The 12,575-nt window shown below is 42.3% G+C and overlaps 2 protein-coding genes and 1 pseudogene across 3 annotated transcripts in view; 2 read left to right on the plus strand and 1 right to left on the minus strand.

The window, feature by feature from the left end:
• TMEM70 (transmembrane protein 70) overlaps positions 1-2,053 on the plus strand; it is a 28,349-nt gene extending 26,296 nt beyond the window's left edge. The window contains exon 3 of the mRNA XM_006139809.2: positions 1,422-2,053. Coding sequence (XP_006139871.1) covers positions 1,422-1,879 — 458 coding nt within the window. The 3' untranslated portion in view covers positions 1,880-2,053. The remainder of the gene's footprint in view (positions 1-1,421) is intronic.
• An 8,365-nt stretch (positions 2,054-10,418) lies between these two features.
• LOC102496153 (N-acylneuraminate-9-phosphatase pseudogene) lies at positions 10,419-11,177 on the minus strand (annotated as a pseudogene).
• A 369-nt stretch (positions 11,178-11,546) lies between these two features.
• The window catches only part of LY96 (lymphocyte antigen 96), a 28,938-nt gene continuing 27,909 nt past the window's right edge, over positions 11,547-12,575 (plus strand). Inside the window, exon 1 of one of the 2 annotated variants that reach the window (XM_027773581.1) lies at positions 11,547-11,746. In XM_027773581.1, coding sequence (XP_027629382.1) covers positions 11,635-11,746 — 112 coding nt within the window. In that variant the 5' untranslated portion in view covers positions 11,547-11,634. The remainder of the gene's footprint in view (positions 11,747-12,575) is intronic. The other variant, XM_006139810.3, reaches the window with a different exon arrangement.

Here is a 12,575-nt window from a genome sequence, read left to right on the forward strand (position 1 = left end):
ATCTCTCTGTTCAACTTTATTTATTCATTTTTAACTTGACTAGGGAGTCCAGAGCAAGAGAGAGAGGAAGAGAGAGAAGGCAAGCCGTCATGTCCAGTATTCAAACTGTGGTTGGCTACGTGAGACTCCAGTGCCCTTAACCACCATGCTGCCTGCTAGCCCTGTCCTCCGTTTCGTTATTTTTTTTTTAAGAATTTTTTTTTTTGGACAGGCTTTTGCTATAGGGCAGGCGTGCTCGCCAGAAAGACAGAGAGAGAGAGAGACAGAAAGTGAGAAATCACCCCCCACAGGGGATGGCCACACCACAATCTCTTCTCCTTCATTCTCCTCTCAGGATCTTGGGCATGCATGCATATACGCTGGGTGTGAGTTTAAGTCACCAGGTCCAGGACTAGATCTGTGGTCGACTACATGGGAGTCCAGTGACATAGCCATGGCACCAACTGCTGGTCCCTCAAGAATTATTTTATTTGACTTTATTTATTTTTATTTGACCAGAGAGGGACAGTGTGAGAGTGAGAGGGTGGGGGGGGGGAGTGAGAAAGCAAGACATCAGGTCCAGGACTCACGCCGTGGTCAGTCATGAAGGAGTCCAGCACCCTTAACCATCACGCCACCTGCTGGCTCCCCTCCATATATCTATTTTTTAACTTCATTTATTTATTTACTTATATATTAGACGAGAGAGGGACAAAATGAGCAAGAGAGGGAAGGTGAAAAAGCAAGCCACCAGGTCTGGGACTCGAACCACGGTCAGCCATGTGGGAGTTCAGTATCTTTAAGCACCATGCCACCTGCTGGCCCCTCTCCATGTGTTTTTAACCAGTGATGTTATTTCTGCAGTGATTCGTTTTAATCCTGGGTACCTAGCCTGATAGAATTCTCCATGTTTGAACATTTTGTTAGCTTTAGAAGTGCTTGTTAATAGAGTTTGTTTTACTTGATAATCTGCTGTCTGAACCATCTTATATACTATTAATAGGGGTCTTCACATAATGTTAGGTCTTTTATTTGGGAACTGAGGTGGAGGCTGTTTAGCCTAAAATACATTTCCTACGTCGAAAGGCAGTACATACATTGTAATAGTCAACGGCATGGTCTCTAGAATCAAATTGCCTGAATCTGAATCCCAGTCGTGTCATTAGGTATATATGCATTGTGGCACACATGCCTCATTTTTCTAACTTTTTAAGTGGGGGTGATGAAGATAATTATACCTCTCTTTCATAGGGCTTTTCTATAGATTCCATGAATAAAATAATGTAAGGTGCTTAACACAGGGCCGGGCATGTAAACACCATTTTGATTTTGTTGTTTTGATAATGATACAGTAAGAAGAAAAGTGAAAGAATTATTAGGATAATTTGATTCTTTTACAAGATTTTAAGTATTGATTCTTTCTCATTTTTTTTCCCATTTAGGTGTGAAATGTTTCTCTTATTCTACGAGTGTGATCAGCCTCGCATTTCTACCATATATTTTTGCACAAAATAACATTATATTCGGAAGCCTGCCATTGCAAATCTTATTTTATGGCACGATAGGAAGCTTTACGTTGATTACCCCAGCACTGCTTCACTTCATTACAAAAGGCTATGTCATTCGGTTGTACCATGAGGCCACAACAGACACTTATAAAGCCATTACTTACAGCGTTGTGCTTTCAGAAACGAGCACAGTGTTTCATCAGAATGACGTGAAGGTTCCAGACAGCACACACGTGTTTACCACATTTTATGCTAAAACAAAATCACTGTTAGTTAATCCAGTTCTCTTTCCAAACCCTCAAGACTATAACCATCTAATGGGTTATGACAAACCATTCACTTTTGATATGGAAGAAGCCAGTGAAAAGAAACAGATTAAGGATGAGAAATGAGACTATTTTTATGCTTGTGTTCCTTAAATGTGATTTATGTTTCAATGTATAATAAAATTGTCTTTACTTTTGTATTCTGTTAGTGACTTAATTTGAAGCTATCAAATAGCTTTTAATTAATTTTGAGAGAATGATGTTCCTTTATAATAAAGTAAGCTGTGTTTGAAAAGCAAAGCATAGTATCTGTCATTTGTGTTTTTATAAACGTGTGTGATGGGTTGAGCCTGGCCTAGAGGATAAGGAAGCTGGCTACCACACGGCCGATTATGGTTCTAATCTGGGCCCCAGTGGCTTGAATCTCACCCTCAGACATGTGCATGCATACCCCAAGTCCCCAGTAGGATGGAGACATGGAGGAAAAGGGAAAGTGGCGTGACCACATCCCACAGGGCAGTGCTTTCTCCCTCTTTGTCTATATCAAGCATACATGCACTCTGGCAATTGAAAAACAATGTGACTGTATGTGTACATGGTGATATATGCATGGTCAATTTTAGTTAGAACTATGTGGACAGGTGGACGGTATAGTGGTTACATCACTGGACTCCCATGTAGTTGACTGTGGTTTGAGTTCCTGACCCAGTAGCTCAAAACTTAAGTCAGGAGAGTGTGTGCATACCCAAAATCCCAAGAGGAGAATGAATGGAGGAGAAGGGATTGACCATACACCCTAGGGGGAGATTTTTCGCCTTCTGTCTCTCTGTCTCTGTCTCTTCAGCGAGTGCACTTACCATATAGCAAACACCTCTCTCTCAAGAAAAAAAAAAAAAAAGCTATAAGAATTGTGGTTGCCCCTAAACTGGGGATCAGATGTCAGAAACAAATGGGAAGATTTTTTTTTTTTTTTGCTATACGACGTGTGTGCTTGCTAGAGAGAGAGAGATAGACGAAAAGTGAGAAATCACGCCCCCTAGCGGAGGGTAGGAGGGTTGGCCACACTACAATCCTTTCTCCATTCTCGAGATCTTGGTCACACATAGATGTGCCTGGTGTGTTTTAAACTGCCAGGTTTGGGCCTGCATGGGAGATGTAACCATTATGCCATCTGCCGGTCCCTGTTTGGTTTCTTAACTTGTCAGAAAGTGTGTACACTTGCCGGAGAGAGTGGGTGAAAAAGCTTCCCCCCATGGGGCATGGTGATGCCATGAAATCTCTTCTATTTCTTTCCTTTCAGGATTTTGAGCATGCATGCACATGTGCCCAGCATGTTTTTCAAGCTGTCAAGTCCACAAATCGAACTATGCATTTGACATATGGGCCCCAGCCCTCTTAACCTCTACATCACCAATTGACCCCAAACTATAATCTTAAAACAATAATAAACATTCATAATATCTGCATGTCTGGCATTGGGGAATTGGCCATGCTCTCAAGAAGTTGCAGTCAAGGGAACCAGCAGTTAGCGTAATGGCTGTGTCGCTGGACTCCCACGTAGCCGACCGTGGTTTGAGTCCCTGACCCGGTGGCTTAAACTCACGCTGGGCATGTGTGCGTGCATGCCCAAGATCCCGAGAGGAGAATGCAGGAGAAGGGATTGCGGCGTGGCCATCCCCCCTGGGGGGTGATTTCTCGCTTTCTGTCTCTCTGTTTCTATCTGTCTGGCGAGCGCATGCGCCCTATAGCAAAAAAAAAAAAAACTCAAAAAAATAAAAGTTGCAGTCAAGATGTTAGCTGGTGCTGCTGTTGAAGGTTGGAAGTGGGCAGGAGGAACTGCTTTCAGAATGACTCGAGGCCGGCAGGTGGCATGGTGGTTAAAGGGCAGTGGACTCCCATATGGCTGACCATGGTTTGAGTCCTGAACCTGGTGGCTTGCTTTCTTATTTTCCTTCTCTCTTTCACTCTGTCCTTCTCTGGTCAAATTTAAATAGATAAGTAAATAAAGTTAAATAAAATAATTATTTTAAAAAATGGCTCACTCATGAATGATTATTTGGTGCTAGCTTTTTGTTAAGAAGCCTCACTTTCTTATTGCAGAATCTCTCTTAGGACTTCTTGCTTCTGGAATGAATGATAAAAGAGCAAAGTGGAAGTTCCCGTGTCTTGCATGACCTGTGTAGAAGTCACACTGTGTGCTCTGCGTTATTGCTTACATGGTGAACCTTACTTAGTGTTGGGGAATTCATAAGGTCACATCCAGCGAGTAAACGGGGTCATCTCGAAGGCTGACTACTAAGGGACCAGCCCTATCCCTGGCTACTGCAGTGTTCCTCCACTATGAGGAACATAATGTCTTTTTGTCTCTTGTGATGTTAGCATTAATGTGTGATGTCTAAGTCCACTAATTCATTAGGTGTTGCCAAATGGCTATATTTTATTATTCATTTTCACTTATTAGCTGATATATTTAAAAGTAGGGATAAGGGTACAAGATGGCAAGAGAAGTGTGCCCATCTAAGTTTAGTTACTCTCAAACTTATACAGAAAAATTGACATAAGTTGCTTGATTTATTTTTTCTCTATTTGCCAAGTTTTGCTTTGCTTTTTGCTATAGAGTGCATGTGCTTGCTAGAGAGAGAGAGAGAATGAGAAATCACTACCCAGTGGGATTGACCACACCACAAACCCTTCTCCACCCTCTTCTTGGGATATTGGGCATGTGTACATGTGCACCTGGCAGGTCCAGGACTTGAACTGTTGTTGACCATATGGGAATCCAGTGCCTTAACCACCCATGCCATCTGCTGGGCCACCAGCAATTTGAAAAATTGAGTTCTTTTCCTAGCACCATCTAGTGATAAGTAGACATTAAAAAGTGTTATGGGCAGGGCTTAAACTGCCGACTGTGGTTCAAATCCTGGGCCTACTGGCTTGCTTTCTCACTTTCTCTCTCTGTCTCTCTTGCTTTCTCCCTCTCTGGTCAAATAAAAATTAATAAATAAAGTTAAATGAAATTATTCCTTAAAAAAAACGTTATGGGAGCTGGCAGATGGTGTGGTTAAGGGCGTTGGATTCCCATGTGGCCAACTGGTTCGAATCCTGGATCTGATGGATTACTTTCTCACTTTCCCTCTCTCTCTCTCTCTCTTATTCTGTCCCTCTCTGGTCAAGTTTGAAAATAAATAAATAAATAAAGTTAAATAATTCTTTAAAAACGGTTATGGACTCATGGCTTTAAACATATCTGATGGGGGCCGGCAGGTGGCATGGTGGTTAAAGGCGCTGGATTCCCACATGGCCGACTGTGGTTCAAGTCCTGGACCTGGCAGCTTGCTTTCTCACTCTCTCTCCCTCTCTCTCTCTCACTCTGTCCCTTTCTGGTCAAATTAAAACAAACAAATAAATAAATAATAAACAGTTAAATGAAGTAATTATAAAAAAACCATATGCGATGTATGTGTACTTATAGCGGTTACTATCTTATTAATGTTCATATACAAGAAGGCTAAACAATGGCACCACAAGATGTTCATGTCCTAATCACTGGAAGCTGTGAATGTTCCCTTATATTCCAAAGGGATTTTGCAGATGTGGTGATGTTATAGATTATGACTTCAGTTATCCTACATTATTCAGAGGGCCCATTGTAATCACAGTGATCCTTATTAAAACACTGCTGAATATCAGAGAAGACAGTGGAATGACGGAAGTGGAGATTTGAGTCATACACTTTGAAGTTAGAGAAATGCAAGGATTCTAGCTCTAGAAACTGGAAAAGGAAACCTCCTTTCCCTAGAAGTTCCAGTAGGAACTAGCTCTGCTGACATCTTTTTAGTCCAGTGAAACTGATTTTGGACTTCTGACCTCCAGAATTCTAAGAGAATAAATCTGTTATGTGTAGTTCAGTAGTTAACTGTGTTCCCATTGGTGCACAATGGATCTCCAGAACACTTATTAATCCTGCAAATCTGAAACTCTTACCCATTCAACAACTACCATTTCCCTTTCCTGTCATTTTTTTTTTTTTTTTTGCCTGTTTGAAAATGGAAGGGGGTGGGGCAGCAAGTGGCATGGCAGTTAAAGCATTGGACTCTCACATGGCTGCTGACTGCTGTTTGAGTCTGGACCTGGTGGTTTGAAAACCTGCAGGGTGTGCATGCATGAATGCCCAAAATCCCAGAAGGAGAATGGAGGAGAAGAGATTGCAGCATGGTTGTACCTCCTGGGTGGAGAGGAGGAATTGCTCACTTTCCCTCTCTCTGTCTCTGTCTCTCTCTGGCAAGTGCACACACCCTATAGCAAAAACCTAAAAAAAACCCCAAACCCAAAAAAGACCAAAAAAAAAAAAAAAAAAAAAAGGAAAGGATGGGGCTTGTCCCTTAGCAGTTATGCCCTGTACATAAAAAGCCAGATTCCACATGGCTAACTGGAGTTCAAGTCCTGGCCCTGATGGCTTGACAAATGCCAGATACATGTGCTTGCATGCCTCAAGTCCTGATGGGATGGAGAGATGGAGGAGAAGGGATTGCAGTGTGACCATACTGCATTGGGTTTTCTTTCTCTGGTAATAAAAGCGCCCACTGGCAATAAAATAATATCATCATCATAAAGGAAGTTCTGTGTCTTAAATAAATAATAGAAGGGTCAGTCCTGTACTGCAGTGGTTCAGTCCTGTGTATGGAAAGCTGGAACCCACATGGCCAATCACAGTTTGAGACCTGGCTCCGGCAGCTTGAGAAACACACCGGGCCCATGTGCAGATGTACTCAGGATCCTGGCAGGATGGGGAAGGTGCCCAGGATCCTGAGGGGCTGGAGGATAGAGGAAAGGGGAAAAGAGGAAAGGGCATGACCAGGCCCTATTGGCGTGTACTTTTCTTTCTGTGTGGTGTGTACTCCATGTCCTCTAGCATTAAAAAAAATGGGGGGTGGGTGTGGAGTAGCATGGCTCTATAGTAAAACTTCTTACAAACATAATTGATTACTTATAGTTTCCTCTTCAGTGTGCACACTTTTTATTCATTTACTAATTTTTTTTTAGGTTTTTGTCATGGGCACATGTGCTCACAGGAGAGAGACAGAGAGAGGGAAAGTGAGAAATCCTCCACGACCCCTGGGGAGGGGGAGCACCACACTTCAGTCTCTTCTCCGTTATCCTCTCAGCATTTTAGACATACATGCACCTGAACCCAGCATGATTTTCAAGCCTCCGGGTCCAGGACTCGAACTGTGATTGGTCATGTGGGAATCCAGTGCCTTAGCCATCATGCCACCTGCTGGAACCTCCATGTGCACATTTAAAAAAAAAATAATTATTTATTTATTTCCATTTGTTATTGTTAGTTTCTTTTTTATTTGATGAGAGAGAGAGAGAGAGAGAGAGAGAGAGAGAGAGAGAAAGGGAAAGTGAGAAAACAAGCCACTAGGTCCGGGACTTGAACCATGGTTGGCCATGTGGGAATCCAGCACCCTTATCCACCACACCACCTGCTGGTCCCACCATGTGCACATTTTTAAGCCCCAACTTCATGCCATTTTTGGTTACTAACCCAAACTATAACCTATGAAAGATTTTAAATATTAAAGCATTTAAAGGAATAGCTGTTTTGATAAAATGAAGAATTTTAAAATGAAGTAGGTATCACAACAAAATAATGACATTTCATTATTAGGACTCAAAATGTTCCTCAAGCTTTATTTTTTTTTTTTTGTAAGTAAGTGCATTCTCAAAGCCATCTGGGGTCTTACCAAGCTCCACTCTGTCCTGTGGCTGAACCTGTTGCTGAAACAGTTTGCATGGGACTGTTCAGATCTAAATTAGTCCAACTCTCTGGGTCTCGAGAAACTGCTGTACAAAAAGCTTGTGGGGACCAGCTTCAGGGCGCAGTGGTAACGTGCTGCTCAAGTGAAGCTGGATCTCGTATGGTTCAAATCTCCCACTTGGTCGCCAATGGACTGGAGGGAGGGGCTGATGCATAATTGGATTTTGTGGAGGGTGCTCCTCTTCTTTTTCTCCTATGTGTGTACCTAACAAGCTCTATCACAAATGCAGAGAAAATAATTTAAACACTGTCTGAGGACTTTGTGGAAGACAATAGCAATGCAAACGAAGGACTGTCAGTCTGTTGATACCCCAAAGGAGATCTACATACGGGCTGGTTTTGTTTCAGTTTTGTTATTACTGTCTGGAAATGTCTTGTTTTTAAAGCACTAGTCACTGTCATTTGCATCAAGTGTTCAAAAAGACTACATTCTAGTATCAGGCACATGGCCTAATGCTAAGGAATTGCATCTCACATGGCTGACTGTTTTTTTTTTTTTTTAATTTTAAAGAATATTATTCTAAATAAAGTTATAGGTCTATTCCAATAGTTTAATATATCTTTTGTAACATTCCACTTAGAAGGTAGAAAACCACAGTTCTTCCGTAAGGAAGAGTGCAAATGGAACTGTAATATTGCATTATTATTCTGTATTGAATGCAAACTCTGAAGACAAGGAAATACAATCGTTTAATAGTTTCTCTCTAAATCATTTTTGCTGAGGAACTGCTCACTTTATATCCTAGGTGCTGCCTTGTTGAGCACTGCCCCCATAACATAGCAGTGATGAACTTGCACCAGTTAGCGTAATAATGCTGCCTACATCCAGTCTGCAGGACAGCTAATGGACAAGCCCTCTGCACCACATGTCAATCAAGTAGAGAAACCACATACAAATGAGCTCTACCCAAATCCTCCAACTTAACAATTTTTAAACAGCAAACACATAGTCAAGATCATCTGAACACCGTACCCAGAAGCACAAATGTACTTGTTTCACAAATGTTCAGCTTCCTAATAATGGCACCCTGCATCAGTCAAGGGCACATCGCATTTTGAAAAATCAAGAGTGAGACATAAACAAACAAGGGCATTTGCAGGAGGCAGAAAATCCTGTTCTTAGGGGCAGACAGAAAAAAACTGGCCAAAGAAATAGGTTCAGAAGTATAATTAGAGCTTGATTCTCTGAGTATCAATCCTGGAGTCATAACTTCACATACCTTCACAGATAGTCTAATAGTTTACATTAGTATTTTCTTATACAACAATTAAAAAAAAAAAAAAACTACCAAAACCCAATCCAAGTCATATTTCCTTCACTTTACTCTAGGCTGGTTAGTGGGGTCTCATGAGATGGTGCAGCCTAATGTTCTAAGGAAAACATTCTGGTTTCAAGGTGATGCCTTGCTATAGTCATTATTACTTGTTCAAAGTAAAAAATTAAATTCAGAAAGTTGTGAAATAATGAAGTTTTTTTTTTTAAAGTGAAAAACAGGAGATTTAAGGTGATAACTCTTAAGAGTAACCCTAAGAGTTACTTGTCTTAAAATTGCACCCTCGAAATGGTTCATAGTAAAATCTAATTTCCCATTAGTTTCATCGAATGGGTGAAACCACTGTCAGTAGCACTGGGACTGCCGGACCAGGCTGCTCCAAGGCCATTACCTTCCTATGAAGCCATGGAAAGAAAGTGACTCTGGTGCCATGTGGGGGGTTTGCACTTACCCCAAGCAAGACAGTCTGGTTTGCTCAACCCCACTGTGCCTGGGAGAAGAGAGTGAGGCTATTTCCACAGGAGGCTTAAGGACAAGGAAGCTGAGCTCATTCTGGAGGGTGTGAAAATCTCATGTACAAGGAGAATAATCTATTTGTTAAGTACACACCACAGGAGTGCCCCCACCATCTGGAAAAAAGAACAGGCAGAAAAACGCACATTAGTAATAGTAAAGAAAGTATTCAGGGCCACCTGTGGCATGGTGTTTAAAGTGGCTGGACCCCACATGGCCAAATGTGTGGTCTGAGTCCTGGAGCAGCTTGAGAAACATGTTGGACTTGTGTGTATGCATGCCTGAAATCCCCAAAGGAGGGAGAAATGGAGGGGAAGTGATTGCAGCATGACCATGCCCCATGAGGGATGCTTTCTTGCTATCCTCCTTTTCTCTAATGAATGAACACACCCTCTGGTAAAAGTTATTTAAAAATGTATACATTTGGGGACCAGCAGTTGGCGTAATGCTGGACTCTCATGTAGTCGATTGTGGTTTGAGTCCTGGACCTGGTGGCTTAAACTTATGCTGGGCGCGTGTGTGCGTGTGCCCGAGATCCGGAGAGGAGAAGGGATTGTGGCATGGCCATCCCCCCTGGGGGGTGATTTCTCACTTTCTGTCTCTCTCTTTCTGGCGGGCGCACATGCCCTATAGCAAAAATACCTCCAAAAAAAGGTATACTTCCAAGATAGGCAAAAAATGTGGTTTATGTTAAAGAAAAAGGAAAATATGCAAAATTATTTCACTATGAAATGTCTTGATTCTCATGTAACTCAATACTCATTTCATATTAACCAGATCCAACTGCTCTGATAAATCTCTATTTTATGTGCTTTGGACTATTTCCTTCCTCAAATTTTCTGAATTACACTACTAAAAGTTACTTGTATTAATGTAATCTGGATTTTGAGAAATCAGTACCAGCCAATGGTTGATTGTCAAAACTTAAAAGCAATAGGCTTGAAGAACCTCCACAATCATGATCACTAAATCATAAGCGAAATTCTTAAACCTGGGCCATCGCACATAAAATGCCCTAATTTTTGGACAATGGTTGTCACACCCTTCTGTGTGCTCACACTGACATGTTGGCTTTGCAGTTTATACTCAGCAGGAGAGCAGGTAACTCTAGCACAGAAGAAACTACATAATGCGGAACGGGGGATGACTTCAGTGGCACTATTCTGTTTTTATTTATCCAGTCTGTGGCTTTCAGCCCTGCACTGAGGCCTCCTTGTATATCCGTTTCTAACGTGTCACCAACCATCACACAGTCCCCAGGCTGCACTCCAAGGAGATCACAACAGTGATAAAATATGGAAGGAGCTGGTTTCTCCTTATTTTGCTCTCCACCTACAACAAAGGCATCAGAATAGGACTGACAGACACAAGCCTCGATCTTCTCCCTTTGGGTCTGTCTGTCGCCATTGGTTAACAAAAGCAAGCGGACCTCCTTTTGCAGGGCAGTGAGCATGGCTTTTTGACTTCTTCTGCTAGTGTCATGTGCTGTAAACGAGTAGATTTCCACAGGAAGTAACATTCTTTGGCCAAGTTCCAGTTGGCTGTACCACCTTTGGTTTCCTGGATGGCTTCAGGTCAGTAATGCAAGTGTTGTAAGGATGTAAACATTCCCTGCTGAGTTTAACTTGAACTTTATCACAGATGATTTTAGCTTCTTCTTCATAATGGCATTTCGACTGTAAGAGCTTAATCACCTCCAGCATGCCTCTCCTGCTGGCCTCCGCAGTGTGGATGAGCGTGTTGTCCAGGTCAAAGAAAACGGCCCGCACCCGGCTCAGCCCCATAACGCGGGCCGCGCACTCCACGTGCCCAATCCTAGACGTGCCGCTGACTGTGTTTTGAATCCTGGCCTCAGAGGCTTGAAAAACACACTAGATGTGTGTAGATGCATGCCCCAAATTCCAACAGGGCAGAGAAATGGAGGAATTGTGGTGTAATCAGGCCCCCTTGAGGGGTGCTCTCTCCCCCTCTCTCTATCTCTTTTTCTCTCTCTAATGAGTGCACAGTCTCTGTGGCAATTAAGGAGAAAAAAAGAGAGAGAGAGTACATTCTAAATAATTTTCCTCTCTCTCCTTGCAGGAACTGCTAAATGTTAAACACACACACACACACACACACACACACACACGTGAAAAGAGGAAATAGTTGGATAGAAACTTAGAAACCATGTGACTGATGACTCAGTTAAGCCTTTTCTGGTTACTCAAGGGGAAGAGACGTGATTAGTTACTGAACTTCACTGCATCTTAAAGTTTTGGAGATATCGGGTCATGTTTTCATTTGTGCTTTTTTCCACCTTGTTTTCTTTTATATTTACTGAGCCTGAGAAACAGCATTGGGTCTGCAACTCCTCTGATGTGAGCATTTCCTACACCTACTGTGGTAAGTAGAACAGCAACAACACATAATTAATTGTAGTGTCAACTATTCTGAAGATACATTTTCGCAGGAGCCTCACGCCGCTGCCTGAGGGACATAGGAAATGTCTGTGTGTTCTAGTTGCTGTGGCTGCTACTGGCAGGAAAATGATTGCTGGCACTGCCCCGTGAGGATCTTCTCAACTTGTCACAGAGCTCATGAGTCTCTAACCCGTGTCGTGCACTTCTGTTCTTCCTTAGAGTCAATGTCTAAAATTGTCTAAAATTTCAGTGGAACTGTTTGCTTCTGAGCTACTTCCTCAGCCCGGAGACTTGCTGGTTCTTCTTCCTGAGGAGATAGAGCAGTCCTAGCTGCTTCCCGGGGTTGACTTCTGCCACAGGCTATGATTTTTGAGGGCTCTTGGAATGATCTCCCCTATTGAGTATAAGCCTGATTCTGTCACCTACCAGCTGATTGGCCTTAGCAAAGGATTGTACTTAGTCCCTTTCTGCCCCAGCTTTTTTAGCTGTAAAATGAAAGTGATTTTGGGACTTACATTATAAGGGTTGTTGTGAGGTAAAGCTTTTAGCTCAGGATAACATAGAAACAATAATATCAATTACTTTTTAAAAAATCAGTCAGATCATGGGGCCGGCAGGTAGTGTGGTGGTTAAGGCACTGGATTCCCACATGGCCAATCACAGTTCAAGTTCTGGACTTTTCCCTGCTTCTCTCTGTCTCCAGCAAAAAAATAATTCAAATAACCCATTTTTTTTTTTAAGCTTTTGCTGCAGGATACACGTGCACTCACCAGAGAAAGCGAGAGAGACAGTGAGAGGGAAAGGGAGAAATC

Source organism: Tupaia chinensis, unplaced genomic scaffold (genome assembly GCF_000334495.1).
Source record: "Tupaia chinensis unplaced genomic scaffold, TupChi_1.0 Scaffold000002_1, whole genome shotgun sequence".
In the NCBI taxonomy this organism is placed as follows: Eukaryota; Metazoa; Chordata; class Mammalia; order Scandentia; family Tupaiidae; genus Tupaia; species Tupaia belangeri.